This window comes from Phytophthora infestans, genomic scaffold (genome assembly GCF_000142945.1).
Source record: "Phytophthora infestans T30-4 supercont1.17 genomic scaffold, whole genome shotgun sequence".
NCBI lineage: Eukaryota > Oomycota > Peronosporomycetes > Peronosporales > Peronosporaceae > Phytophthora > Phytophthora infestans.
Window position 1 is genome coordinate 342,789 of NW_003303742.1, and position 27,066 is coordinate 369,854.

The following is a 27,066-nucleotide window of genomic DNA, read 5'->3' on the forward strand; positions in this document are numbered from 1 at the left end:
GAAGATCTGTCAGTGGTCGTAGGGCAACGCCAACGGCGAGCCGTCCATGCTGGGCGACGGTCCGTCCCCACTGCTGTGCCAGTACTCGGAGAGTGACGTGCACATCAGCGGAGACGTCTCGCAGTCCGCCGGCACATCGTCGAACTCGACTACCGCGACCGGAAGCGGTTCGTCCACCTCGACCAAGCAGACGTCCAGTGGTTCTACCACTCAGAATGACGAGAAGACCGGTGCTTCTACGTCGCTCCGTGGGAGCCAGAGCCAAGACACGGCGGAGCAGACTGAGACGACGAGCAAGACGTCCGCGAAGGGCTCCAAGTCCGACGACAACAAGGACCAAGACACCGAGAGCAAGACCGATGAGAACACGGAGCAAACTGAGGACAAGAAGAAGAAGCAGCAGGACGATGACAACACGGAGCAAACCGAGTCCAAGAAGGACAACGGTGACGACAAGAAGAGCAAGAAGAAGGATGAAGACGGCAACTAAGTCGACTGCCATTGTTGTATAAACCGAGTATTGTTTGGATCCAAGGACATCATCGTTGCTGTAAACGATGGTCAACCGCTGGGTGTGAAGAAGATCGAGACGAACCCGTTCCCTTTGATGTTTGTAAGTAAGACATGTAGACGCCCGTGATGTAGAAATAAAAGGCTGAGTTAATATTACGTTGTAGATGCCAATTCATTTCACGGTGGTTTTCACTTCCAAAATTCCATAGTGTCGTTGTGGGCCACAACTTGTAGCGTTAACGACAAGAGAGATGCCCCTCATTATTGTGCACTCTTTTATTGAATGGATAACCGAAAAAAGTATTAATAAAGTATCAGAAGAACATAAAAATACTTTATTTTGAAATCTTGGCTCGCTCATTTTCGAAATTTTACTTAAAAATTATTTAGCCAATCGGGGACGGGGAGTGAGAGCACACACAGCGCGACCCACGCTATCTAAATGCGCGCGTGGGTTACTCGAGAAGAAGCAGTGTACCCCTTCGTTGAGGCGGCACTTGATCGGGGCTACTAAACTGACCGTTTACCTTCGCCTAAATATATGACGGCAGTTTCAAAATGATATATCGTGCTGTTGCCTTGGTGCGCCTCCTACATCAAGGATGTCAGCCATGTTCCAGAGTGCTGTGATCTACGACGAGTACGAATTCACCGGCCACAACTCCGCTCTCGGTGCGGTGTGCTACAATCGGCACCAGGACACCTTCGCGTCGGTGGATGAAACTTGTTTAAGGCTTTGGCGCGCTCACAGCGGCGGTCAGCTTCGCGTAGTGAGTCTGCCCGCTCGTACATCGCGGTTCATCCAGGCCATCACATACGTCGATGCTCGTCAGATTTTCGTTGCCTCGGCACTTGATGGAGCTCTGCACTTGTACGACCCAAATCTGAATGAACTCGCAGCTCTCTTCACCGGTCGTGGCACCGTTCTCAGCATGGTCTTTGATGGTCGACACAACCGAGTGCTCTGTGGGGGCGTCGACGGCTGTACAGCCTGGCAGTTCAAGCCACGACCGTCAGCAATGCCCGAAGGAGCTCTCAACGCTCACTATGAGTTCACTCATCTGCCGGTATTCTTCCATGGCACTGCAGTGACCCATTCGAGTCGAAAGAAACCGCTTAAGTCGCCGAAAACTTCACGGGGGCGTGCCGGTTGGGTGGAACGATTACGACTTGGCCCGGAGAGCGTACGGCTGTACGCACAGACTAGAAACTGGATCGACGTCTTCAACACCGTCGACGGGACTCATCTTGAACGCTGGGACGACCTGTTCCCATCCGACCACGGCACTTTGACAGCCTTCATCGTGCAAGAACGCGCCAAGTATCTCGTCTGCGGTACCAGCAGCGGCGCTATCGTTGTGCTCTCGCTCCACCCCAACTCGATCGTCCACGTCTTCAAGGACCATACGCAAGCAATCACAAGTTTGACAGAGCACACGGCGTCCCGTCTCATAATCTCGAGCTCCCTCGATGGTTCTGTGCGACTGTGGGACCTCGAGGCGCGCCGTCAAGCTCACCGTCTCAACGTTGGCCACAGCGTGTATGCGTTGCAGCTGCTCGCCCCAGCGAGTTCTCGCACAACTGAGGCAGAACTGGCCGATCGATTCTGCTGTCAGCTTCGTAATACAATTAAGATCTACAACATCCAGTCCATTCTAAAAGAACACCAGCCGTGCCAAGTGCCCGTCTGTATATTACAGCGTGTAGTGTCCCCCGTGAAAGGCCTGAGTAAAGGTCGTCTTGAAAGTGAAGTCACTGAGAAAAACAAGGGTAGAAGAAGTTCATACTCAGATGAAGAAGAAGAGGGAGATTCGGCAGCAAAAACCAAGCAGCTTGTCCTTGTAGTCTGTATGGATAAAACGATCCGCGTGTTCGCAGGTCGTATGCAAAACGAAGCGCCCAGCTTCGCGTGGATTCCCGACGAACAGGCTTTGGATCTTGTAGCTGTCGCTCTTCATCCAGTTTCGCAACATTTGTTTCTCTTACTAAGCAGCCAAAAGCTGCTTATTGTAAATGCATCTCCTCGTCCACACAACCGAAAGTCTACAGACGACGATGGCAACAACGACGAAATCGAATCGCAAGACGGTGCAGAAGCCACGACCAGCAGCGTGGAACGCGTGATTGATCTCAACTCATCGATGATCGCCAGGGAACCAGGCGGAAGTAGTGCACGAAGCCCCCTGGATGACAACACCGAAACACCCGAGAGCTTTAACAACTTTTCAGGTGGTCAAGGCAATGCCAACACCGGCACAGCTCTGCGTTGTATTTGCGTGTGTCCATTCCCGCCAATTTTTAATGCGGTTCGTCCGCAAGCGAGAACCGGGAGATCAGCACGACACCGCCGGCAGTCCCACTTTGGTTCAGGGACTACGGTACCACCCGTACCTCCACTTCTACGTCGCAATTGTTTAATTCAGTCCGAGTGGGAGTGGATAGCGTGCGGCAGTGACTTCGGTCAGCTACTTTTCTGGCATACAGGTTTGCGTGGAGGACGTGACGCTGCGCTAACGCTAGATGCGCATGACACTTCTATTGTGGATATTAGTGCTAGTGCTTCATCTCCTTTGCTAGTAACATTGGATACTGTGGGTCGAGTGCAACTCTGGAGTCTCCAGCCAGAGTTTGCGCTGCGTCATGTGCTCGAACTCGGTCAGAAACCGACGATATTCGCGCTATCGCCACTGTCCGAGATTATTTTAACCGGGTACGATGATGGTCGCGTCGTTTTGCACGCAGTTGGCTACCAAGCTGCAGGTGTTGAAGCGTTTATGGGTACAGACGACCACCACAATACAACTGTGAGCGCCGGTGACTTTCTGGATGAAAAGTTCCTGGTTTTGACCGTCAGTGTCGACGCTATTGTCAAAGTCTGGGACCAACAGCGAAATCTCCTTCGCCAAGTCACATTAGCCACCGCAGTCAGCAGTCTCTCTTTCCTCAATGCGAATGGCGATTTGTTGGCTGGGCTCGCAAAAGGAACCTTCTTTATATCGAGGCGCGATATTTTACCTGAAAAAATACCGAAGCCACCGCTGCGACGACGGATTCAAGGCACTACACAAGATGCAAAGATTGAAGTAAGCGATCAAGTTGAAAGTGCTGTAAGCACACCAACACTCCTGTCCGTACCTTCGAATCAGCAAATTGCAACGATGGAGGATTTCACGCTTGAATTACCGTCGCAACAGAAGATAATATTGCCGTTCAGACCCCCGGACCCCGAAACGTCGGCGAAACAACTTCTGGCACATGTCATCCAGCGACCCATTGAAGCCGCGAATCGACCGCCTGTGTTGCGTAGCCTCAATTCTCTAGGAAGAGTATCTTCAAGCCGTCGAGGCGACTTCAGCAATACCACTTCGGAACGTCAGGTAATACAAGCGCATGTTCATACATCGATTTTCTCGCTCGTAGTCCAACGTTTCAATGCTTTGCTCCCTCTGTATCGTGTCAGATGAAGTCGAACGACCCCATCGCCGATCAACAGGAAAAGGACTGGCGTGACACAATTCTGTAAGTATTTTGCTTTCAAACGACTGGCAAAATATATCTTAGAGCTCACTTGTATCCAGACCACTGTCTCCGTACCAGAAACTCATGCGAGCTCCGCTGCGAGGACTGTCGTACCGACGAAAGAGATGTCAGATTCCTGCAGCACCATTGGTACTCCAGACACTCGGCCCGAGCCCACGAACGTCACTTACAAAAAGCCGGCCTTCTAATGGAAATACGGATAGCTCGATTATTTCGAGTGAAGAGTGTCAGTACCCAACAGAAGGACTACCACCCTTGGGTCTCGGTTTGGGGTCTGCAGAATCGCCGTTGTTTTACTGCAAACACCAGGCACCGGTGCCGCCGAAGGACAAAACTCCACGAAAGCTCTGGAATGCCATCGGAGGAGAGGACCGGCGATTGATAGTACTCCAGCGCAACCACTTGCCACCGTGCTAAGCAAAAAGAAGGATAATTATTTGAATACGGTCCCGAGTTGTCTAGACAAAAGCTATAGTACTTTGGGCGTTGAATCAGTTGATACCGTGCTAGTCGTCGTTGGCTGCTTGTTAGAGCCCCTCGCTCTCGATGTCCTCGAGTAACGCCTCTCTGCAGAACTCCAGGTCCACGACCGTAATGTCTTCGCCATCCTCCGCTTTAATGAGGCATTTGTTGTACTTAAAGCGGTTCATGTTGAGGTACTTCTTGCCGTTCGAAGCACACACGGGATCTTGATTGCGCGTTCCGTCATCCACACATCGACCGTGACTCCGTTCGCGCTCCTCTTGGTCGCTCACCAACACGCGCTCGTTCGCGTGAACAGAGCTTACCACATGCAGCCTGTGATCTCGGACAAGGGCGTCCACGGGTGTATAGGCCAACAATAGAGCAACCACCGCGAAAATCGTCTTCATGCTCGAGCAGTGTGCGAAGTCGTAGCGAAGCAGAGCGAAGCAAGGGAATTGTGTTTTCCACACCAGTTTTTTTTAGTACCGGTATACCGAAACGGTACCGGTATACACTGCTCCTGCTTGTTGCTGACCAGATGGCTGTATAGACGACATGGATTGTATAGTCAAAGCAGGCCGTATACCCGTGGGTGACTGTATTGCCGACCCAGACTGTATAGTCAAGGGTGGCTGTATACCCGGAGGTGACTGTATAGTCGACCCGGACTGTAAAGTCAAGGGGGGCTGTATGGCCTTGTGTGACTGTATGGTCGACCCGGACTGTATAGTCAAAGGAGGCTGTATAGCCGAAGACGTCACTTGTCTCGATTCACCGCAGGTTAGGGTGAACCTGGAAAGCGATGAACCCGGTACATCAGCAGGTAAGGAGAGGATTTCATTGGCGAAACGGAGGCCTTCCGGAGAAATTTCTCGCTCGCGCGGCAAAATCCGCGGCCGGTGTCGCTCAAAACTTGACGCACTCAAGCTCCCGTACCCGTAGAACAAAAGACATAGCAGACGTAATCTTACCTGAGTTCAGGCCGAAATCCCGGAACATCCGACTCGCAGCCAACAGGTGGGCCTGCGGAGGATTGTAGTCGCCCTTCGTCTTCTTGGAACCTTCTTGGAAGCTTGAGCTTGTCAGAAAGCGAACGTCCGGGGGAGGGAGCTCTCCCTTCGAGTTGGGCGCTGTCACGATGGCTGGGGTAGCCCCTCCCCGACCAACACCGTTATAACCGTGGAGGAGGCGTAGACGGACGACTTCCTCTCGCAGCGCACGCAGTTTCTGTCATGACTTCCGTAACAGGCCCTCGTGGTGTCGTAGCAGCAACTTCTCCCGCCTCACCTTCAAGCCGTGACTCCGGCGTGTCAGCAGTATCCGTCACCGTGGCATGACCGGGATCAAACGACGCCATGAACGACGTCAGGTCGAAGCCTTGACGTGTCGATGTTGTCTCGGGGAAGGATGACGCTGGCAGCTGCACGCTGGTCGCCGGTACCTCCGTTGAAGCTGGAGCCTTCTTCGACCTTTTCGACTTGGGCGGAGCCACCTTGTCCTCGAGCTCTTGGTCAGACGGCGTGTTGTCCTCACCATCGCCGAGCTTCTTGCGACCCGTACTCGCCGCAGGGGTGCGCTTCGTCGCCTTCTTCTTGCCCTTCCGGGCCTCAGTTAACGCGGCAGCGGTCGTCCCGCGATGCGCAGCACGCTTGCTGGTGCGCGGTGGAGGGGGGTCCGTTGTGGTACGCGCAGATGTAGCCGTCCACGGCTCGTCACCGCCTGTTACATCGACGACGACGTCTCTGCTGGCGGAAGCTACGCTGTCCGTAGGGGTATTATCGGCCCTGGACGACGGCGAGTTGGGAGCACTGGTGGCCTCGGTGGTCGCTTGAGTGGTCATCGTGCGATAATGTTGTAGGAAGCCCCCTTTATTTCTTGACTGCTTGCTGCTTGTTCTCCAAATACGAAGTGAGAGAGCTCGCCACGTGTACGTATACACGCCCCCCGGGGTGCAGCCCATCCAGGTCAGACGATCTGTACACTAGCGAGAATATACGACGAAACGACCGACGCGATAATACGAAGTCTACCAAGGTCCAAATTCCGATGAATCCTGATATATCTACAAGCATGCCTTCGACTTCGGGTACAAGTCAAGCAAATCCAGACAAGCTACACTCGGCTAACAGAGATGGCACAGGAAACATACTTCGGATCGAAAGAACCCCACGTCGCCGTGTAGTCTCAAGTCAAACCGCGGACCAAATGCATGAGAATGCACGTCGGCGACGGGACCTGAATCGAGAAGTTCAATCGGCTACGCTCGGGAAGGCCATGGTCAGCTTCGGCATAAAGCTACCAGCGCCTGATTTCCCTACAACGCAAGAAGGCGCTGATGGACCTGTATACGTGCTTAATAAGCCATTGCAACGCTCTCTGTCGGAGCTCGCACGCCGTTCAGCTTTACTGCTACCGGCGTTCGTGGAGCTGGTTCGGGGACAAACGGAGCGGGATTACCGTCCGAACAAGAATTTGGTTCCAGCGGTTCTTGGCGAACTGTGCAGAGAATATAAGCACTTGGCGCAGATGCAGAAGATTGCTCAAGAAGGTGTCGAAGTCCAGCTAAAAGAAACACCACCTCGGCAGTCAGATCGCCCAGTGAATCATGGCTCGGCTCGGGGCAGAATTAATATCTTACGCAAGAATATCAGGAAAGAGCAAGATGCTGGGAGGTGCCTGGTCCTCGACATGGATCTTCTGAAGCAGTGGCCAGAGATAATCATTAGTCCCTTCGGCGTCGTGGACAAGGGAGGCGAGGACAGCACGGTTTCCGGACGTACGATCCACGATCTGTCATATCCTGAAGGAACATCGATCAACGATTGCACCGATCAAGACAGCATTACCTAACCTGACTACATCCACTGCGACGCGGTAGCACGGGAGATCCTGAAAGCAAAGCAAGAATTCCCCGATGTACCAATCTATGTGATGGCGGGCGACGTCGCTACAGCCTTCCGGAATATTAGCATCGACAGCAACAGCGTCTACCTGTTTGCCGGGCTGATCGAGGAAGAGAACGCCCTGGTGATCGAGCTTTCCGCGCCTTTCGGATGGACAGGCTCTCCGGGATTCTACGAGATTTTCGGCGGAGCGATTTCCCACGTTCATGGCCGCCATACCAACGCAGCTTCTCCGGCCGGTTTCTTCAATTATCACTGGGTGGATGACCACATTAACGTAGCTGCAGACATAGGAACGACCTGTTCCGACATAGACCGCTCCCTCCGTTACGCAATGGTGGCCATTCTGGGCGCTGACGCCATCAACATCGAGAAGTTCACTGATTGGAAGACACGCCAGCGCGTTCTCGGATTGGAGTTCGACTCAGTCGATGGAGTGGTCGCACTACCGGTTTCCAAGATCCAAAAGGCACGCAGGATTGTCGCTTCAGCTATCCACTCCCCGACGTTGACTAGAAAAGCGTATCGGTCATTAATGGGCAGCTTACGTCATGTGGCGACTTGCATTCGGGCCGCATGACCGTTCCTTCAGCGTCTCCGCCACCGTGAGGCACAACTCCATCGTTTTTAGGGCGTCTCCGTGACAGACGCAATGCGAGTAGACCTGCTCTGGTGGTGGCTTATTCTGCACAGCCCTCAGCTAAACGGTGTATCTCTGGAATACTTCAACGCTCTCCCACCCCCGGATGTTGTGGTCGAAATGGACGCGTCGGATGTCGGGCTGTGTGCGCTTGACGTATTGGCGAAGACTGCGCTCACCTACGCATTTACCCCATCCGAGCTATCGCTGATAGCGGAATTCAAAATGGGAGCGGCCAACGGCTTTGACATCAACTTCCGCGAGCTCCTCTCGTGTGCCTTCGCGGTGCACGCATGGGGAAAACGATGGTCCGCGAGCAGCCTCATCGGCAACAGACCGCGGCACGTGCACTTCCGTATCGACAATTCATCCGCTGTCGCATGGCAAAACAAGCTGGCCTCACGCAACCCCAGGGCTCAAGTGATGATCCGCCTGCTTAGCTGGTGGGAAGCATCATATCGGCTTCGGTTTTCAGCGTCTCACGTCGCTGGAACAGATAATACGCGCGCCGATGCCGGCTCCCGTATTCCCGCTAACCCATCTTTTGCAGCTGTGTTTGCTTCGCTAACACATGGGTGGTCGCAGGTGGCCCCGAAGACGGACATTCAAGGCCTAGCCAGTATCTGGCAGCATATCTCCGCGCGCACTCCGTTGCCGACTCCACGTTTGATCAATACAATCGAGCCTTCAACAAGTGGAAAAGGTGGACTTCGCGACGAGGACTTTCTCCCTGGCTTCATGGCATGACTCTCACTGATATGGTGAAGCACATATCGGATTTCGTTTTACATGGATTTCAGTTTGGCTTTGGATCCGGCGGTCCCATCCGTAGCGCCTCCATCATGGCGGTGCTCCATGGCGTTCGCCATTTCTTCGCCGCCTCCGGATGTGAGTTCCCGATTGAACACCCGCACATCCGCATGCTTCTCAAAGGAATTAGCCGTCTCGACACGCCCCGACGCCGCAAGGCACCCGTGTCAATCCACCTCTTAGAAGCATGCTTTCGAGGCCTGGCCATGGAACATCCCCGTGGCCAAGCCCTGTGGGGGGTAGTGTGCTTGGCATTCTTCTTTCTTCTGAGACGATCAGAGATCGTAGCCATCCAAGGTGGATCCTTCAAGTGGTTCGCTCTACGAGCGCAAGACATCGTGGTTGTGGATACCGCTGGGCAGCCGACTCAGTGTCCGTCACAGGCTCAGGCTGTTTGGATTCACCTGATCGGGTCCAAGACCAATCAAGGTGGGGCTCCAACGACTAGGATGCTAACTCGCTCTGGTCACCAGTTTCCGTGCCCCGTGTTCGGAGCCCATCAAGCAGGAGGAATCTCCGAATCTCCCTGCAAGCATCCCAGCCGCCGTGTACATCTCACGCTCGGGACAACCAGCCTGCGTATCGACCGAAGATGTGTCCGAAGCCATCAAAGGCGCTGCCGCTCGCACTGGCGAAGATCCCCGCCGGTTCAGCTCTCATTCTCTACGCGCCGGGGGAGCCACGCACATGTACCGATCTGGCACGGATGCACTTACAATCCAGTTCCACGGCCGCTGGGTTTCCGACGCGTATAAGACCTACACCAGGATCTGCAAGGAGTCCGTCACCACGCTTTCAGCGAACATGGTGGCAGGCCCACCGGGGGATTCGACGCTACATTAGCGGAGCCTCTATGCATGACCACTTAAGGGGGCACCGCTCTCCTCGTCCCTTTTCGGATCGAGCTGATGGTCATTGCATAAGCTCTCATTAATGTATTTGTTCGTTTGACCCCCAAGGATTGTGGAAAGGTGTATTCCATACCAAAATTTATCGGACCGGATGACCTTATCGGACCTGTACCAAAACTAGGGTACGCTATTTGACAACCCTCAAAACCAATTTATTAGTTTATGGATTAGATATTGTGGCCCACACACTAAACACTATTATTTTGCAGAAGGCGGGGAGGGAGACGGCGAGGGGCGATGACGGCGTCGGCACGTGTGACAGGAGGGTGGCGACGACGGCATGCAGCAGGAGGGTGGCGGCGGCGACAAGAATGGCGGCAGCAAGGATAGGAAGGAGCTCAAAGACGGAAGAAGCGAAGGGGATATCAGCAGCGGGCGAAGCGTCAAGGGCTGCGATGTCTTACCCGGCAGGGCGGGCGGCAGGCTGCCCGTTGGGTGCGTGCCTTCATGTGGCACTTCGAAGGGCGGACTCCGGTGGTTTCGTCAGGCCACCTAGCTACCGCTGGTCGTGTCGATGTAGAGCTAGATGCTAATAGTAGTTGTGTGTGGCTAGCGAGCGTTAAATAATGTAAACTATATCCGAGTAATTGACGTAAATTATCAACGTCTATTTAAAAACGGGTACAATAATAGGAATATGCAGTGTAGAAGCTACAACTGTAGCTACTGCATCTCGCCATCACAGAGGCTCTTAATCATGTCGTCATTTAAGCGCTTTCACGACATTGCTACGGTATAAATACAACAAAATTTAGAAGCGCTTATGGAGTCAATTGTACTGAATTGATTACGCCGGTCGGATAAAATGAAAATATGCGTGTGATACGCCGACATCATAATATTTGTAAAGGGATACAAATATTTTCCGTGCCCCTCGGACCTAATACGTCCGATGTGGAGTTTAGATGACCAACCTAACCCTTGGCAGATTGATTGGCCAAGACTGACACATTATTTGGATATGATTGGTTATCCAAAGCAAATAAATATATGATTGGCCATTAAAACTGATAATACGCCTTAGTGAGGTCCGATAAGTGATGATATTCATCCATACCAAAATTTATCGGACCGGATGACCTTATCGGACCTGTACCAAAACTAGGGTACGCTATTTGACAACCCTCAAAACCAATTTATTAGTTTATGGATTAGATATTGTGGCCCACACACTAAACACTATTATTTTGCAGAAGGCGGGGAGGGAGACGGCGAGGGGCGATGACGGCGTCGGCACGTGTGACAGGAGGGTGGCGACGACGGCATGCAGCAGGAGGGTGGCGGCGGCGACAAGAATGGCGGCAGCAAGGATAGGAAGGAGCTCAAAGACGGAAGAAGCGAAGGGGATATCAGCAGCGGGCGAAGCGTCAAGGGCTGCGATGTCTTACCCGGCAGGGCGGGCGGCAGGCTGCCCGTTGGGTGCGTGCCTTCATGTGGCACTTCGAAGGGCGGACTCCGGTGGTTTCGTCAGGCCACCTAGCTACCGCTGGTCGTGTCGATGTAGAGCTAGATGCTAATAGTAGTTGTGTGTGGCTAGCGAGCGTTAAATAATGTAAACTATATCCGAGTAATTGACGTAAATTATCAACGTCTATTTAAAAACGGGTACAATAATAGGAATATGCAGTGTAGAAGCTACAACTGTAGCTACTGCATCTCGCCATCACAGAGGCTCTTAATCATGTCGTCATTTAAGCGCTTTCACGACATTGCTACGGTATAAATACAACAAAATTTAGAAGCGCTTATGGAGTCAATTGTACTGAATTGATTACGCCGGTCGGATAAAATGAAAATATGCGTGTGATACGCCGACATCATAATATTTGTAAAGGGATACAAATATTTTCCGTGCCCCTCGGACCTAATACGTCCGATGTGGAGTTTAGATGACCAACCTAACCCTTGGCAGATTGATTGGCCAAGACTGACACATTATTTGGATATGATTGGTTATCCAAAGCAAATAAATATATGATTGGCCATTAAAACTGATAATACGCCTTAGTGAGGTCCGATAAGTGATGATATTCATCCATAGCGAAGCAGAGCGAAGCAAGGGAATTGTGTTTTCCACACCAGTTTTTTTTAGTACCGGTATACCGAAACGGTACCGGTATACACTGCTCCTGCTTGTTGCTGACCACACGTGGCGAGCTCTCTCACTTCGTATTTGGAGAACAAGCAGCAAGCAGTCAAGAAATACCCGCCTCTCCTCGTCCCTTTTCGGATCGAGCTGATGGTCATTGCATAAGCTCTCACTAATGTATTTGTTCGTTTGACCCCCAAGGATTGTGGAAATGACGTATTTGCTTGACACGAGGAAATTCTATAGTGAGGGCGGTGCTTACAAAAAAACTGAGTGTTGTACTGTACGTGAACAGCAGAAGCAAGCGCTTCCTTATGATGGTGTCGTGAAATTATCGAGATCTGCCACAGTACATACCGGTATGCCTCGCAAACGTAGCCATTTCGATGCTTCATTCATGTTTAAAAGTAAGCTTAGTTGCATTATGGTACAATGGATGCTAGCTTTGTCGGGCTGCACCCGCTCTATCCAAAGCGAAACATACCGGTACCTTACTTGCTCCAATAACATTTCGACCGTCTCCGTCGTCGTAGACGTCGCCTGGCCGGTTTACAGCTCGCCCAATACTCCACCGACGACTAGCTCTTACATGTAGTCGATGTCAGGAACGTCTGGGTGCTCGTCGTCCTCCTTCTTGGCGTTCTTGCAGATATCCATGTCCACGATATCAATGATCTCTCCGTACTCTGCCTGGATGAGGCACTTGTGGAACTGAAAGACCTCGTCGTTTAAATACTGCTTGCCGTTGGATGCGCACACGGGGTCCTCGTTCGTCGCACCTGTGTCGTGACAGTGTCCATGTCGCTTTGCTCGCTTCTCCTCGCCATTCACAAATACATCCGGATGCGCGTGCACTTCGCTCACCACACGAAGCATCTTCTCTTGTGGAGTTGCGTTCACCACAGTTGAGCAAACCGCTACTAGCGCTGTCACCGCTGTCATGACAACAATCGCCTTCATTTTGGTCCGATTCCTCCCGTACCGCGCCACGAGATAATAGCTCTGGAAGTCTTCGCCGCCACCGTTGTTCGATGCAATTAACCAACTGGCCAATTTTCAGCGTATGGCACGGGTGTCGCGTTGTTACTGCTTTTGGCTCATGGGATCTGTTCGCCTCGGTGGTGACCAACTCACCTTCGGAAGCCAATGACCGAAACCGCATTGAATAGACTTATTTCATGTTGCTGAATATTTATACACGGACGCGTGCCTGCCGCCACCTAATGTGCAGGCGGCATCACTACGCCCCTAAGCGCCTCAGTCTCCCGGGACGGCATCGTCACATAAAACTCTTGGTGGACGGCCAAGGTCTCCATTACGCTTCTAGGGCCCCCATAGCAAATGACCGGTCAGTTGCCGTTGGACAAGTCCCTAGTGCCTCGCTCGTCTACGAATCTTCGTCAATGTGTTCCATGTCTTCCATTTCGGCGTCCTTGCAGAAGTCCATATCGACGAGCTGGATCTCGGTGTCCTCCTGGATCTTCATCATGCACTTGCGGTAGTTAAACATGCTGAGGTTCGTGTACTTCTTGCCATTTGAGCCGCACACCGGGTCGATATCGCGTGTAAAGTGACCGTAGCACTTGCGCTCCTCGCGATCCTCTGCCAGGTCATCGTACTGGACAACAATGTGGCGGTTGCCGTGCACCGTTCCTACCACGTCCAGCATCTTGTCACGGTCCAGCGCCTCCACGACTGACAGACTACAGGCCAAAGCTGCCACCACCGCGGTCGTTGCGAGCAGGAGCTTCATCGTCTTCGCGGGTCAAAGGGGGAAACCGCTTGTGCGATGCGTACGTGGCAGCGGACTGACTATTCCTCCGCCTCGATAGATAAGTCCCCATCGTTTAGCCTTTTCCGCATGAACTGCCAGCTGGCACCGGCCGGGATCATCACTTTCATGCCTGCCGTGGGGTTGTGGCAGCTCCCATGCTGTGAGCGCCAACGCTTGGGCTTGACTTGCGAGCTCCGCAGCGCTCGGTTTGAAATTCGGAGGAGGCCAAGCGTTTGCTTCACCGAAATCCGCTTGAGTGGTTTGCGGTACGCGAGATGACAATACGCTGCAAACGGATTGCACTACAAATTACATGTACCAAAATGAATTCATCCGTAGCGGTTAACCTTTTTCGCGGTGCAAGACTGCAACACCGCCTCAAGAACGACTGATTGTTTTGCCGAGTACAACCGAAGCGCGTCCGAGAAATGTTGTCACTGCAAAAGAGGAATGGACGGCCCGGGAGCAGTCGTTAAGCGATTGACACGGGCTGTGTAATTAGCAGTGATCGATGTCGCACGACAGCAGCATTTGCCCTGTTTGTCAACGCTTGCCACTGCCGGATAAGCATAACGAGAATCCTACTACATGTACCCTGGTAACGAAGTTGCCTTTTCCACAGTTGAAGCCATCACTCAGTGTATCACTGTGTGGCCCACATCGTCATCAATCTTGTGGTGTCCGACCTTTCTCGCCTCGTTTTTATCATCTATAGTTCAATTCAGTCATCTTGCATTAACGACTGTTCAATCCCGGACAGTGGACTACTGGCGCATCCAAGCATTCCGAGAAGCTCTCCATTTTGGCTCCCAGCTTCCGTCTCCCTAGCTTCATGGCGACGCTGGACAAGTCCGTGGCCGACGTTGAGGTCGCCGCCGCGCTCTCGTCGCTCTCGATTGCGTACGAGAAGCACGAGCACCGCGAACTTCCCACCACTGAGGATGTGATCGCCGAATTGAGCCACTTGCCAGGCCTTTCGACGAAAAACCTCGTGTTTAAGGACAAAAAGGAGGGCCTTTTCCTCGTCACGGCCGCCCCCACTACCGTTGTGGACACTAAGAAACTCGGTGCACGTTTACACGCGGCCGGCATCGGCGGTAAGAAGTGGAACTTGCGCTTTGCCACCGAAGATGTGCTGGCCAATACGCTTAAAGTGACCAAGGGCTCCGTCTCGCCCCTTTGTGTCATGCACGACACCAAAACCGAGGTGCGATTCGTACTGGACAAGGCGCTGCTGGACACCACGCAGGTGAATTGCCACCCGCTGCGTAACGACCAGACGTACAGTATCAAGTCGGACGATCTGCTAAAGTTCGTCAAGCACTACAACCACGAGCCTATTGTTGTGGACTTTGCCGCTCAGACGGAGGAAACATCGGCCACGACTGAGAAGGTGAAGGCCCCTAAGGCCAAGAAGGAGGAGAAGAAGAAACCCGTGGAGCAGAAGACCAACGAAGGAATGTCGGTCACGAAGAAGGCCAACTTTGCCGATTGGTACACGGACGCCATCACCAAGTCCGGTATGATCGACTACTACGACGTTTCCGGCTGCTACATCCTTCGACCATACTCGTACGAGATCTGGGAGCGTGTGCAGCAGTTTCTGGACCGTAACCTTAAGGCTATTGGCGTCAAGAACTGCTACTTCCCCATGTTCGTCACGAAGGAAAAGCTGGAGAAGGAGAAGGATCATTTGGAGGGATTCGCCCCCGAAGTGGCCTGGGTTACCAAGTCCGGCAACTCGGAGTTGAAGGACCCTATCGCCATCCGTCCCACCAGTGAGACCATCATGTACCCGGCGTTTAAGAACTGGATCCGGAGCCACCGTGATCTTCCTATGAAGCTCAACCAGTGGAACAACGTGGTCCGTTGGGAGTTTAAGAACCCCACGCCTTTCCTGCGCACACGTGAGTTCTTGTGGCAAGAAGGCCACACGGCCCACGCCACGAAGGAAGAGGCCGACGAGGAAGTGCGTGCTGTGTTGGATTTCTACGCGGCATGTTACGAGGAGCTGCTCGCCGTGCCGATGATTAAGGGTGTGAAGACTGAAAAGGAGAAATTTGCCGGCGCAGACTACACCACGACGATCGAGGGCTTTATCCCGGCCACAGGCCGTGGTATCCAGGCCGCGACCTCGCACATGCTTGGCCAGAACTTTGGCAAGATGTTCGGCATTACGGCCGAGTACGAGGACGGCAAGAAGCTCATCCCGTGGCAAAACTCGTGGGGTTTTACCACTCGCTCGCTGGGCGTGATGATCATGGTCCATGGTGACGACAAGGGTCTGGTATTGCCTCCCCGTGTGGCCCCTACGCAGGTCATTGTGGTGCCTATCCCGTTCAAGAACCAGGACGAAGTGGAAGAGATCTTCGCCAAGGCCGACGAGATCGTGGCCAAGTTGGCCGACGCCGGCGTCCGTATCGAAGCCGACAAGCGTTGTGTATACACGCCCGGCTGGAAGTACAACCACTGGGAGCTGAAGGGTGTTCCTCTCCGTTTCGAGGTCGGCCCCAAGGATATCGCAAAGAAACAGGTGCGTGTGGTGCGTCGTGACAACGGAGCCAAGGAGGACATCCCTGAGGCCGAGTTGGCCACCCGTATCCCGGCCCTGTTGGAGCAGATCCAGCAGGAAATGCTGGAGCGTGCCACGGCCCAGCGCGACGGCCACATCCGCGAAGTGACCGACTGGAAGGACTTTGTGCCTTCTCTCCAGGACGGCTGCATGGCTCTGACTCCATTCTGCGACGAGATCGAGTGGGAGGAGATCGTCAAGACCAAGTCGCGCGAGGAGTCGCTGGCTCTCATGGGTCTGGAGGATGAGGCCGAGAACACGGCCACCAGTGCTGCTGCAAAGACGCTATGCATTCCCTACAAGAAGAACGACGAGAGCCCAGTGACTGCAGACACCAAGTGCTTCATTAGTGGCAAGCCGGCCAAGTGCTGGGTGCTCTGGGGCCGCAGCTACTAGAGAGCAACAAAAGGCAACATGGTTGCACGACGAAACAAAAGTTGCTGTTGTCGGCAAATGTGAGAATCATTTTTGTTGACTTAAATCCATTTGTGTCGTGTGATAAAAATACTTTTTTTGCTTTGTGAGCCTCGGCAGCTTAGTCATCTCGACGAAATGAAGACTGCGCTTAGTAAGGCTGTTCACAAACCGCTCCATTGCTCGGGGTGGATTCTATTCACCGTTCTACTGCTCAACACTGCGAAGAAGGCTGACGCTTCCTCGTATATCAACCCGTCACCTGAAGGTGAGTCGTGGGCTACTTGTGGGTTTGCAGCTGAGCAGCTTGCTGCAGAAGGTAACGGTTCCACGTACGGGTCGTGCTTGGCTTGTGACCCGACAAGCTTCGAATGTCTGCCCAAGTGTCAGTCTCTCATCGACGCCATGTACGAGCAGTGTGACGGTGTTTACGCGCCGCAAGATCAGTTCTTCGATCCCGCACACACAGTCAACGGCTACTGGAACGACAACTTTGGCGTCCTGAGAGAGCAAGCAGCTCGATGCGGATGTAGCGACGCAGCAAGAATACGTCCACAGCAATTATCGCTGATGGCATTCGCAGCAGCAATGATAGCGCTCATGTTGGCGAGCCGTTGACGATGCTGGCATCGTAAGTTTCTAGGATGACGAGTGCGTTGAAAACGTATTTGCATCTTTGTTGTTGAAGTTGGTCACTCCCTTATTTCATATTAGGTTTTGAACTCCGAAAGTTTCTGTATTAAGTCAAGAAGACTTCATATATTAATAATTGATCACTGTATACGTTATAACAGGTTATTCATGTTCTACAGCTAACGTCTTTTTGCACGTCGGTTTTTCACATAGCAACGGGAACAGGTGCTCGGCATTTGAGAATCTGACGTCCTTTGGCAACGATGCTCCCAGCGAAGACCCTCCGCCACGCCTCTCGCCTACTACACCCCACGGGCACGCGCAGCTTCGCCCTGGGCCAACATATTGATGACTCCAAGTTCTCTGCCTTTTCGCTCAAGCTGTCGGACGACCAGCGCGAGTTCCAGCAGTTGGCCCGCAAGTTTGCCCGCGAGGAAATGATCCCTAAGGAAAAGCACTACGACCAGACTATGGAGTACCCACAGGAGATCTTCGAGAAGGCCTGGGAACTCGGGCTCGTCAACACGCACGTGCCTGAGAAGTTCGGCGGCCTGGGCCTCGGCTCGCTGGACGGTTGCATCATCGGCGAAGAACTGGCCTACGGCTGCACAGGTATGGCGACGGCCATGGAAGCGAACGGCCTAGCCACAGCCCCACTGCTGGTGGCCGGCTCGGACGAGCAGAACCGGAAGTATCTGGGCCGTCTCGTGGAGGAGCCTGTGCAGGCCGCCTACTGTGTCACCGAGCCCGGTGCCGGCTCTGACGTGGCCGGTGCCAAGACGACGGCCGTTAAGAAAGGCGACAACTGGGTTATTAATGGGTCCAAGATGTGGATCACCAACGGTGGCGTGGCCAAGTGGTACTTTGTACTGGCCAAGACTGACCCGAATGCAAACGCTGGCTCGGCCTTCACGGGCTTTATCGTGGACGCCGACACGCCCGGTATTACTGTCGGCCGTAAGGAAATTAATATTGGCCAGCGTTGCTCGGACACGCGCGGCATCTCCTTTGAAGATGTCGCGGTGCCGGAAGAGAACGTGTTGGGCGACGTTGGCTATGGCTTCAAGATCGCCATGCAGGCCTTCGATATCACACGTCCGCCCGTAGCCATCGGCGCTGTTGGGTTGGCGCGTCGTGCTTTTGACGAGGCGCGCAAGTATGCGCTGGAGCGTAAGACAATGGGCGCACCAATTGCCATGCACCAGGCCATCCAGTTCATGTTGGCCGATATGGCCACGGGTATTGAGGCTGGCCGACAGCTGACGTACAAGGCTGCGTACGAGATTGACTGTGGTCGCAAGAACACCATGTACGCGTCCATGGCCAAGCGCTTCGCTGGCGACCACGCCAACCAGGTGACCACGGATGCCATTCAGATCTTTGGTGGCGCTGGCTTCAACACGGAGTACCCTGTCGAGAAGCTGTTCCGTGACGCCAAGATTTACCAGATTTACGAGGGTACGTCCCAAATTCAGCGCATGATCATTGCCAAAGAGATGTTTTCGCGCGATAGCATGGATCCTTAGATCTTTTAGCTTAAGCTGCATTGGTGGAGGTGACCAAGATGTAATAAGTTGGCACTAAACAATGCAGCGAGATTTGCTAGTTGTGAAGCTTGACAATGTGGCAAGCAGATCTGAGAACTAAAGAGAAGAGTCGAAGTTGACAACTCTAATGTATCAGAAGAAATAACTTCTCCTTACATTGAAAAAGAAATCCTGTGTCATCTAATGTGCTCCTCCTAAACAGCTTTAAAAAAAAACTTCTACTGTCGGATACATGTAACTTTATTAGAAGAACGGTAGTTCTGATTCGGCGAGGTACAGTAGTTCACCACTCGAATTTCCGTGTCTCCCACTTGATCTCTTGACAAGAGTCACCTATATCCTGGATATCTTTTCCCGGCGTTTCCTCCTTTACCTTCACCTCCTGTTTGACATCATTACAGTCAGCCTGTTTGCACCGAAATGAGTAATAAAGGTGAAGCCCTACCTCGTAGACGAGCTGGTTCGCGCTGGTCGGGGACTCACGGCTCTTCTCCTTCTGTGCTTCTGCTAGTTGCTGCACCAAGACTTGGTTTTCACGGACCAGGGTCTCTCGCTCGCTAACTACTTGTAGTAGACCATGTCGCTTCTCAAGCTCCACTGCCAACTGCTTCAGCTGCAGCATCTCGATCTAACCGATACAATCCAGATACACACACAGGGAATCTTAGTCAGAGTGGAGAATTAATTCCGCAGGAATCACCTAGTGGGTCTCACCTTCTTCCGCTTCACAAACCGCCGCTGGGCTTCCCGATGCTTCGCTCTTCGCTCCTCGTCCGTGGCACGTTTTGGTGTCGTCGGGCCCCCAGGCTTGGCAATCACGAAGCTGGGCGTGACAACCGCCGACACTGGTGATGTCTTGTCTATCGTCCTATAGTGGGGTGACAGGGACCCGCCGATCATCGGGCGCGGCAAACCGGGTGGGAGATACCGCAGCCGACTGACGCTTGGGGCGAGCGGGTCGTCGCGTGGTGGGGGAGGCAAGAATGTTTGGCGCGAGGGGTATCGATATTGATTATCCTGGTCCAGCTGGTACTGTGGTGGCTGCTGCTGAGGTTGGTACTGCGAGTTCTCATTCGAATAGGCAGCCGGACGCAGCACATCGTACAGTAGCGAGGTGTTGGCGGCGGCCGTGGTAGAAGGCGCGCCTGTGGTCGAGTACAGTGAGGCCCAGCTCGGTCGTCCTTGTATGTGGCGGTGCTCCATCAGCATTACGGAATCTGCTTGAGGCGTTCGAGTTTGGAGTCGAGGACACGCAGCTATTATCTGGCCGATCCACGCGCGACAGCAAGTGCAATCAGGTGAGCAGATCTCTTAGGCAAAACCAGCAAGTGACTGTTGCTTGCTAGACGCGTGCTACGAGTTTGCTGGTCGGTGCAACGGGAGGTTCGAGTCGAACTTCGACGCAGTACGTCGCCTACGTACGAGGATGCTACTATCGAATTGGATGAGCTGATGGGATGTCGACCGCGCCGAGAATGGCTGGTCGAATCTGTGCTGGCGCTAAGTTGCTACAGCGCCGGCACCCTGGTGAGCGGAGACTTGCCCTGGCCGGCAACGCCGTATCTCTCAGCAACAATCCAGTGATGACACCTGCGCTATGGCATACTACTAAGTAAAAGACTACATCTGAATTTTAAAAGCGTTGCAGGATCAAGCTTATCACGAACTCGATCGGCATATTGCCTGTACAGAAGCAAGTTGAACGATCTGCTAAATAGCCGCAAGCTAAGCCGCCTCTCTTGCACTGTTGGTAGTCGCCGGCAGCATGCTAACCAGCGCCGGGGCGCCTTGAGTTGCGTGAGGCGCAAAAGACGAAGAAGAGGGTGAGGTCCTCACACAGACCACGCGATGGCGAAGAGAAGCGTGGAACCGTTCCGAATCGGGGTGTCGATTGGCGAAAGTGGGCAGGAGCGCTCGAGCCTTTCGCTAGCCAAGGTTTTCTCGGTCGTCGTCGTGATCTAGGCACTTTCGGTAGTCCAGCGCTAGCTTAACAAATCGAAAGACGCTGCGAGCAGTGCTCGGAAGCGTCTGTCTCACGTCGTGAATCACGAAGGCTGCCAAGACAGCGGCGGGGCGGCGCGTGATCGCCTTCTCGCGCCGCCGGCACAGATCGAGTCGCCATGATCAATTGCAACGACTGCAACTTGCACCAGCCTCACTTCTCTTCACGTTTGCTTCAGAACGTGTGACGGGGAGGATGCATAGCTGAATTACTGAATGCCCGCAGATCAGGTCTGATGTGTGCCCCGCATCAGCCGCTGTTCGAACACTAGCACATTGAATAGTAATGCAAGCTATGCATGCGAGTCAGTGTCGTTATGGCCGTCACGACATTTTTATAAGCTGTAAGTTTATTAGTTGCTCGAATTAACACGATTTTATAGTTGCTACCAAAGCGCTGTACACTACATGAACGAGCTCACAGTAACTACGAAGATCACATGCCAGTGTCAATGCTGCCGCCGAAATCACTCACTACAAAATTTTACCGTACTCTACAGGCTGTATACTACCAGATTATCAATTAATGTTTAATTGCCTTCGCCATTTACACCATTTACAAGCTACACAGTCGTTATGAACTCTTTTTCGATTTTAAGAAAATAAAAGAGAGTCGTTATTGTGCCAGACTGAAAACGCAAAAAATTAATTGTCAAGGAAATTTTGAGTCCCTCGTACGGTTAAATTTGTATACCCGTATACGGAGCTTTTGTGCCACTCATTTAGGGGCGCTCCATTTCGAGAAGAACAGCGCCAGCAATGGATCGGCGCCAGCCTGCACGCGCGTCGAAGAAGCGGCCCTCAGAGGAAGCCTACAGCGGGGGCAGTGAGAATGACGGCTCGGACGCGAGCTGGGTGGACGACTCCGCCGTATCCAGTAGTTCCAGTGCGGCGACGTGGAGTGTCGAGGATTCAAGCGTGACTGATACGCCTGGCGAGAGAACAAGTGGAGGTAGTAGCGGAAGGGGATCTCCAGAAGTCTGTGCAGACTTAGTTGAGACGCAGTTTCAGTCCTGGGAAGCCTTTCACTCGTATCTGGACGAGTATCAGAAGCAGACTTACCAGGTAAGGGCATTGATGGCACTATGTATTACATTATGAGAGTAGTCAACGGGTTTGACCAATTTACTGTAGGTTTTTAGAGTCCGATCAACTAAAAGCGTGGCAGAACGGAACAGGCTATTCCAGAAGGCCCAGAAGCCGTCTTCAACGCTCATCCCAGAGACATGGTGTATGTACGCAAAGACGCTCATTTGCACGCATGCATTTTGGGCTGCCAAACATGTACCTGTGAAATGTAATACCAGAGCACCTTGTGACTGAGCAGAGGTCGCCGAGGTGAGCTGAGTGGACAAAGAGGTCAAGAGCGGACTGACCAATAAGATCGCCGTATTTCTCAACAGAGGTGGACGATAAAAGGTTAAAACCTTATCCTAAGGAATACGGTAGCTCATTTCGGCCAGTTCTCAGACTCCGTCCAAACTGAAAAGCCCATATATCTAATACCCTCACAAACGCGGTCATACAAGTTTTGACCTTCTCAGCCAGAACATACGAGGTAGTAAAATCTGCCAGAATCTATAGCCTATGCTTACTTGATATCCTTTGGAATCCTAGAAGGTCCACCCCTTTTAGTTTCTATACAGAGTCTGTAGAAGAAATTGCTTATGTGCTACATGGTTGTCCACGGTTTGTTATGGCCATCCGAAACTCGATGACCCGGGCTTTCGAACAGGTTCGGTTACATGTACATGTTGGGCAAATCACGTTTGCGAGTGATTGCTTTATCCTAGGTAAAAACATATGTTGTTGGTTAGGTTTTAACATTGCCTAGGACTACATGTATGGACACTTCTAACGCATTTTATTTTGGCAGGCGTTATTGTGACCGACTGAAAGGTACGAAGACGAGCCATTCGTGACCGACTGACCACCGACGTGACCGATTGTGCCCGACGAAGAAATTCACCCTTCTTGTATATGCTGTATAATCCGGATACGAGCACTTAGTGTTTTTAGAGCGAAGTCACCCTCAAGGCCGATGTTAACCTCAAGGACGAATTCAACCTTTCTGTGATGTTTCCGACACAATGTGTTTTAACAGCAACTATATAATTCAAGTTAAACAAAGTGTATTGCTTCACATGCACATCTGCAAGTAGCGATAACGCTGGTACTGCAGTGCCTTCTTACTCAATTCACCTGTGCTTTCTCCGCTACAGAACGTTTCGAATGCAAGCAGATTGTACACACCACAGTTGTAGCTGTCTAGTTGGACTCCAGCATCCGCAACATAGGGAACCACTCTGTAACGTCCTGGTGTAGCCGGCATGTGTTGCACAAGTTTGTGCGCTAGTACTCTAAGGGTACCAGTGTAGCTGCTGCTCATGGAATCATAGTACTTGATAGTTGTCTCAGCTGTGTTGACTTTGTCTCGTGAAAGAACACCACATGTCCCTGCACCCGTCCCAATTCTTCGCAAAGTAAGTCTCAAACGGGTGATTTAAGGCAGCCTGCTCTGTGTCCACAGCAGTACTTAATGCTGCAACCGACTCCACACTTCCACCGACTGCAACAGATTCCGCACCCGATTCCACGATTGCACCAGATCTAGCCGTGGCGGTGCCAAGGCTGGTACCAATACAGGTCAAACGTGTCATGTAGCGTCGGTGCTTTTCATACTCCCGTTCCGTTTTTGCGTACACAAACAGATTGACAACTGCCCGAAGCTGCTTTTTTTGCCACGTCGAGAAGCCATATTCGGCGCATGCAATCTCCTCCCGCAAATATTTCACGACGTGAAATTGACAGAGAAGTATACGAACGTCTGGAAAAGCAGTCTGCAAAACTCCAATTTCGGTAAAGTCTTTGTCCACGATCACACACTGCAGCTTAGTCCAGGAAGGATTCTGCTTCTTAAATTCTCGCCGAAAACAGCGTTTCACTTCGTTCATTTTGTAGGATAGCGTGCTGTACGTACTGACCTTTCCCGAAAATATCATGAGCCATGAACGAAAAAATCTTGTACTTTGAGGCGTTGGTACCATGCGTTGCGTCGATCATTAAAACTTCAGGGAATCTGCTAAAATGTCAATCATGTGCTTCGTTTGTAGTGTAATACACGTAGCAATTTTCTACAAAACCAAACACACACATTTAGAATCAAACTGACCGATTCACAATACTTGAGACGCAAAACGAACCTTTCTGCCTGATGGGTCCACAAAAATATGCCCTACGTTCCCTTGAACAGCACATAAGTCCACCATCCATTTTTTGATGCGTTGAGAACGAGATGACACGGCCTGGTCTTGTTTCTTTAGCTTCCGGATTAGGTTTCGTACATCTTGAGGAGTTGGATCGCTGCTAGTGTTTTCCACGATAAATTTCAGAGTGTTTTGCGTCTGTGTGCCTGACTTTTTGAGGGAGTCGACCGTCGCCAAAACATCTTCTTCTATAGCCAGTCGATTAGCGGGATAATGGCGGTACGTACGCAACCCCAATCCGTGGTTGTGAGATAATGCAGTCTTAGTGACGCAAACTGCAAAATGAAGAGGGGATGTGTTCACCACTTGAACGCAAGCGTTTATCTGTATACACACATGAGCAACGTTAGCTGTTGAATAGTATTGTTACATAAAGTACCGATCAGTAACCGACTGTGACCGACAGTGCTAGACTACAACCGACTGTGACCGGCAGTGACCGACATTCAACGTCTCGCACCTGGGCCTTGCACTCGATCGGGCGTACTTCCTGACGTGGCCTCTTCCCTTTACCACGGTATCTGTACTTGCCGCATTACGGAGGACATCGAGAAAGAATGCGTGGCCGTCGCTGCAGCGTTCACTACAGCCGTAGCTGCTTCACACGATGGACGTCGCTACAGAGAGCCAGCTACGGTTATTTGGGCTACACATGCATGCCAGTGGGATTCTGTCCGTGGAAATGAACAGTTTTGTGGCTGGTCCCGGCACTATCCACGGAGCTCATTAGCCAACTTCAAGATGATCATCAGCAAGTGAAGGAGGAGGCCATTGCACCAAGGCGCAGAGACAGAAGGCACTCAATCATCCCCTCAGACCGCACAAACCTCTTTCGTGTGGTTGAGGTCGAGGAGGATCTGAATTTCTCCGGTGTCGAGAGAGCGCTCGTCGCCCCGTCAAGATCTGCTTCGCTGCTCATTGATCGTCCTGTTTGCAAGTGGCGGTGTCCAGGCAAAATACTAGGTGGTACAGTATACCACGGGGCTGTACGAGTTGAGAGAGAGTGATGTTTCGGTGCCATCTCATTTAGTCCCTCGGTTGGTTAATTTGTTGGTTATTACAACAGAGGTGGAGTAAACAGAATTGAACCTCCCCCTTAAGTGATTGGCGACGCTCTGTAATGGATCCAACTCCAATTACATAAGTAGGTATATTTCTTTAATTATTACATAAGTAGGCAAAGTGGCACACGGGTAGCGTGTGTCAAGGTGTAGCCATCTGATTGGTTGATAGTGAGGAGCCAGAATCATTTATTGACCAATCAGGTGTAGGCATGTGTTTGAGTGGTTCACACGAGGCCAGGGGTAGCCGCCCTGGTCCTAAATAAATCAGAGTTGAATTTGACACAAACCTAAGACTTGGTTTTACTATTGCGAGCTTCCTCCACACTATAGTGTAAGCTAGTGACGGTAACGCTTACCCCGTTACACCTGGTAGCACTTTGTAGTCCTTCCAACGACCAAGTCTACGATGAGGTAAGTCCAGATCTCCGGGGCGACCCTGGAGCATGCTGCATTCCCCCATCTCACTTGCGTGGAGTGGGAAGCGCTTCACCGCCTCGTGGCGGTGTCAGGAGATGCCGTTGTCGCATCGCTGCTGAGCTCAGCGACGCCCGACCAGCAACGTATTGCAGCGCAAGAGTTCATGGAACGCGAGCTCGCCGATGCGAATCGGCGGGTGTCAACTCCCTCGCGTCCATCCCAGAATGACGTCGTCAAGTTGGGAGACGTCTACCTATCCTGGCGCCAATGAAAACCGGCTCCCACAGAACCGGTGGCTCCGCGAGATCGCCATTGCTACCCCGCGACGCATCAAGGTGTCATACGCCAAGGTGAACTTTCTCCTCTACCGGTTAGCCGAGAAGCCAGCGAATGGCCCCTTGGAAGCTGGTTTCGACCCCGAGCTTTCCAGCTATGGAAGCACTTCAGAGCGACTTGCGCCTCGCTTCCCCGGCAAGGGAAGATGTCCATCCGTGATTACGTTCAGAAGACGCGACATCTGGCATCATGCATCGTGACCAAGCCAATCGACATGGCCTCGCAAGTCCACGTATTGTGTTCGGCATGCGTGAGGGTATGACCCGTTACTGCCTTACCAGAGCTGAACCCTCCTCTCTCGAGGAGGCATTTGCACTCGCGATTCGCGAGGATTACATGGTCGCTGCATCGTACGCCGCAGCCATACCTGCGGAGGCCCGAGAGTCTACCCCCGAGCCCATGGAGATCGACGCCATCAACGCGTCTAGCGACGTCGCGGGTCCTACCGCGGTAGCGCTGGGCGAAGCAATCGTTCCCTCATTTGATTTCGCTGTGGGAAGAAAGGTCATCGCGCGGCGTAGTGCCGCGGGCCAGCCCCTGTTGCCGCGCACGCCGACGCGGAGCATTCCTCGGTCGCTTATTCAAAAAACGACCAGGATCAGTAGGTGTGGGGCGCCCTACTGGCTTTAACGGGCCCACCGGTGGCAGCCCAACCTTTGAGCCCTCCCGTGCTCCAACACACACCAATGCCACCACTACGCCGGGCGACTCGAGACTAATCATCGTCAGCCTCCACGTCACCGGTGCCCGGCGACCACTGCGCGCTTTTTTTGACTTAGGAGCGATCAACGACTTCGTTCGCGTCGTGTTTGTCGATCCTACCCAAGAACGTCCGCGTCCGGAATGGTCCGGGCGAGATTCAAGTCAAACTCGCAGATGGCAAGGCTCGCTGCGTTGCGCGGCGCGACGTGTCCTTGTCGTACACGTTTGACGGCTTCCGTAGCAAGGACGACTTCTTGATGATCGAGATGAATTATGCGTTTGACCGCATCCTGGGCATTCCATGGCTAGCGCAATATCAGCCAGGCGAGAAGAGAAGCACAAGAGCACCGGGCCGAGCAGCAAGTCCAAGTCGGCCACGCCTTGACAGAACAGGTAGACTGCCAGGCGCAGCACGCCAAATACGTGGTCCCCTTTGCGAGAACGACGATGTTTGGCTTCTTCGCGGAAA

At 52.6% G+C, this 27,066-nt stretch overlaps 8 protein-coding genes across 8 annotated transcripts; 5 read left to right on the forward strand and 3 right to left on the reverse strand.

Moving 5' to 3' along the window:
* Positions 1 to 1,115: 1,115 nt before the first annotated feature.
* Positions 1,116 to 4,241, forward strand: PITG_09839 (uncharacterized protein; the record flags this gene model as incomplete). The annotated part of the gene is made up of 2 exons (XM_002902357.1): positions 1,116 to 3,890; positions 4,092 to 4,241. 2 exons carry the CDS (start codon positions 1,116 to 1,118, stop codon positions 4,239 to 4,241), a joined length of 2,925 nt encoding a protein of 974 aa, XP_002902403.1.
* Positions 4,242 to 4,580: 339 nt separating this feature from the next.
* Positions 4,581 to 4,925, reverse strand: PITG_09840 (uncharacterized protein; the record flags this gene model as incomplete). Its single annotated transcript, XM_002902358.1, has 1 exon — positions 4,581 to 4,925. One exon carries the CDS (start codon positions 4,923 to 4,925, stop codon positions 4,581 to 4,583), a length of 345 nt encoding a protein of 114 aa, XP_002902404.1.
* A 5,137-nt stretch (positions 4,926 to 10,062) lies between these two features.
* Positions 10,063 to 11,329, forward strand: PITG_09844 (uncharacterized protein; the record flags this gene model as incomplete). Its single annotated transcript, XM_002902359.1, has 4 exons — positions 10,063 to 10,217; positions 10,446 to 10,515; positions 11,029 to 11,201; positions 11,320 to 11,329. The coding sequence occupies 4 exons, from the start codon at positions 10,063 to 10,065 to the stop codon at positions 11,327 to 11,329; spliced, it is 408 nt and encodes a 135-aa protein (XP_002902405.1).
* Positions 11,330 to 13,258: 1,929 nt separating this feature from the next.
* PITG_09845 (uncharacterized protein) lies at positions 13,259 to 13,624 on the reverse strand (the record flags this gene model as incomplete). Its single annotated transcript, XM_002902360.1, has 1 exon — positions 13,259 to 13,624. The coding sequence occupies one exon, from the start codon at positions 13,622 to 13,624 to the stop codon at positions 13,259 to 13,261; it is 366 nt and encodes a 121-aa protein (XP_002902406.1).
* Positions 13,625 to 14,156: 532 nt separating this feature from the next.
* On the forward strand, positions 14,157 to 16,698 carry PITG_09846 (prolyl-tRNA synthetase, putative; the record flags this gene model as incomplete). Its single annotated transcript, XM_002902361.1, has 2 exons — positions 14,157 to 14,243; positions 14,406 to 16,698. The coding sequence occupies 2 exons, from the start codon at positions 14,157 to 14,159 to the stop codon at positions 16,611 to 16,613; spliced, it is 2,295 nt and encodes a 764-aa protein (XP_002902407.1).
* Positions 16,699 to 16,769: 71 nt separating this feature from the next.
* On the forward strand, positions 16,770 to 17,309 carry PITG_09847 (sporangia induced hypothetical protein; the record flags this gene model as incomplete). The annotated part of the gene is made up of 1 exon (XM_002902362.1): positions 16,770 to 17,309. The coding sequence occupies one exon, from the start codon at positions 16,770 to 16,772 to the stop codon at positions 17,247 to 17,249; it is 480 nt and encodes a 159-aa protein (XP_002902408.1).
* Positions 17,310 to 17,512: 203 nt separating this feature from the next.
* On the forward strand, positions 17,513 to 18,877 carry PITG_09848 (medium-chain specific acyl-CoA dehydrogenase, mitochondrial precursor; the record flags this gene model as incomplete). Its single annotated transcript, XM_002902363.1, has 1 exon — positions 17,513 to 18,877. One exon carries the CDS (start codon positions 17,528 to 17,530, stop codon positions 18,788 to 18,790), a length of 1,263 nt encoding a protein of 420 aa, XP_002902409.1.
* A 156-nt stretch (positions 18,878 to 19,033) lies between these two features.
* Positions 19,034 to 20,020, reverse strand: PITG_09849 (uncharacterized protein; the record flags this gene model as incomplete). The annotated part of the gene is made up of 3 exons (XM_002902364.1): positions 19,034 to 19,193; positions 19,257 to 19,439; positions 19,526 to 20,020. 3 exons carry the CDS (start codon positions 20,018 to 20,020, stop codon positions 19,095 to 19,097), a joined length of 777 nt encoding a protein of 258 aa, XP_002902410.1.
* Between the last annotated feature and the right edge of the window lie 7,046 nt (positions 20,021 to 27,066).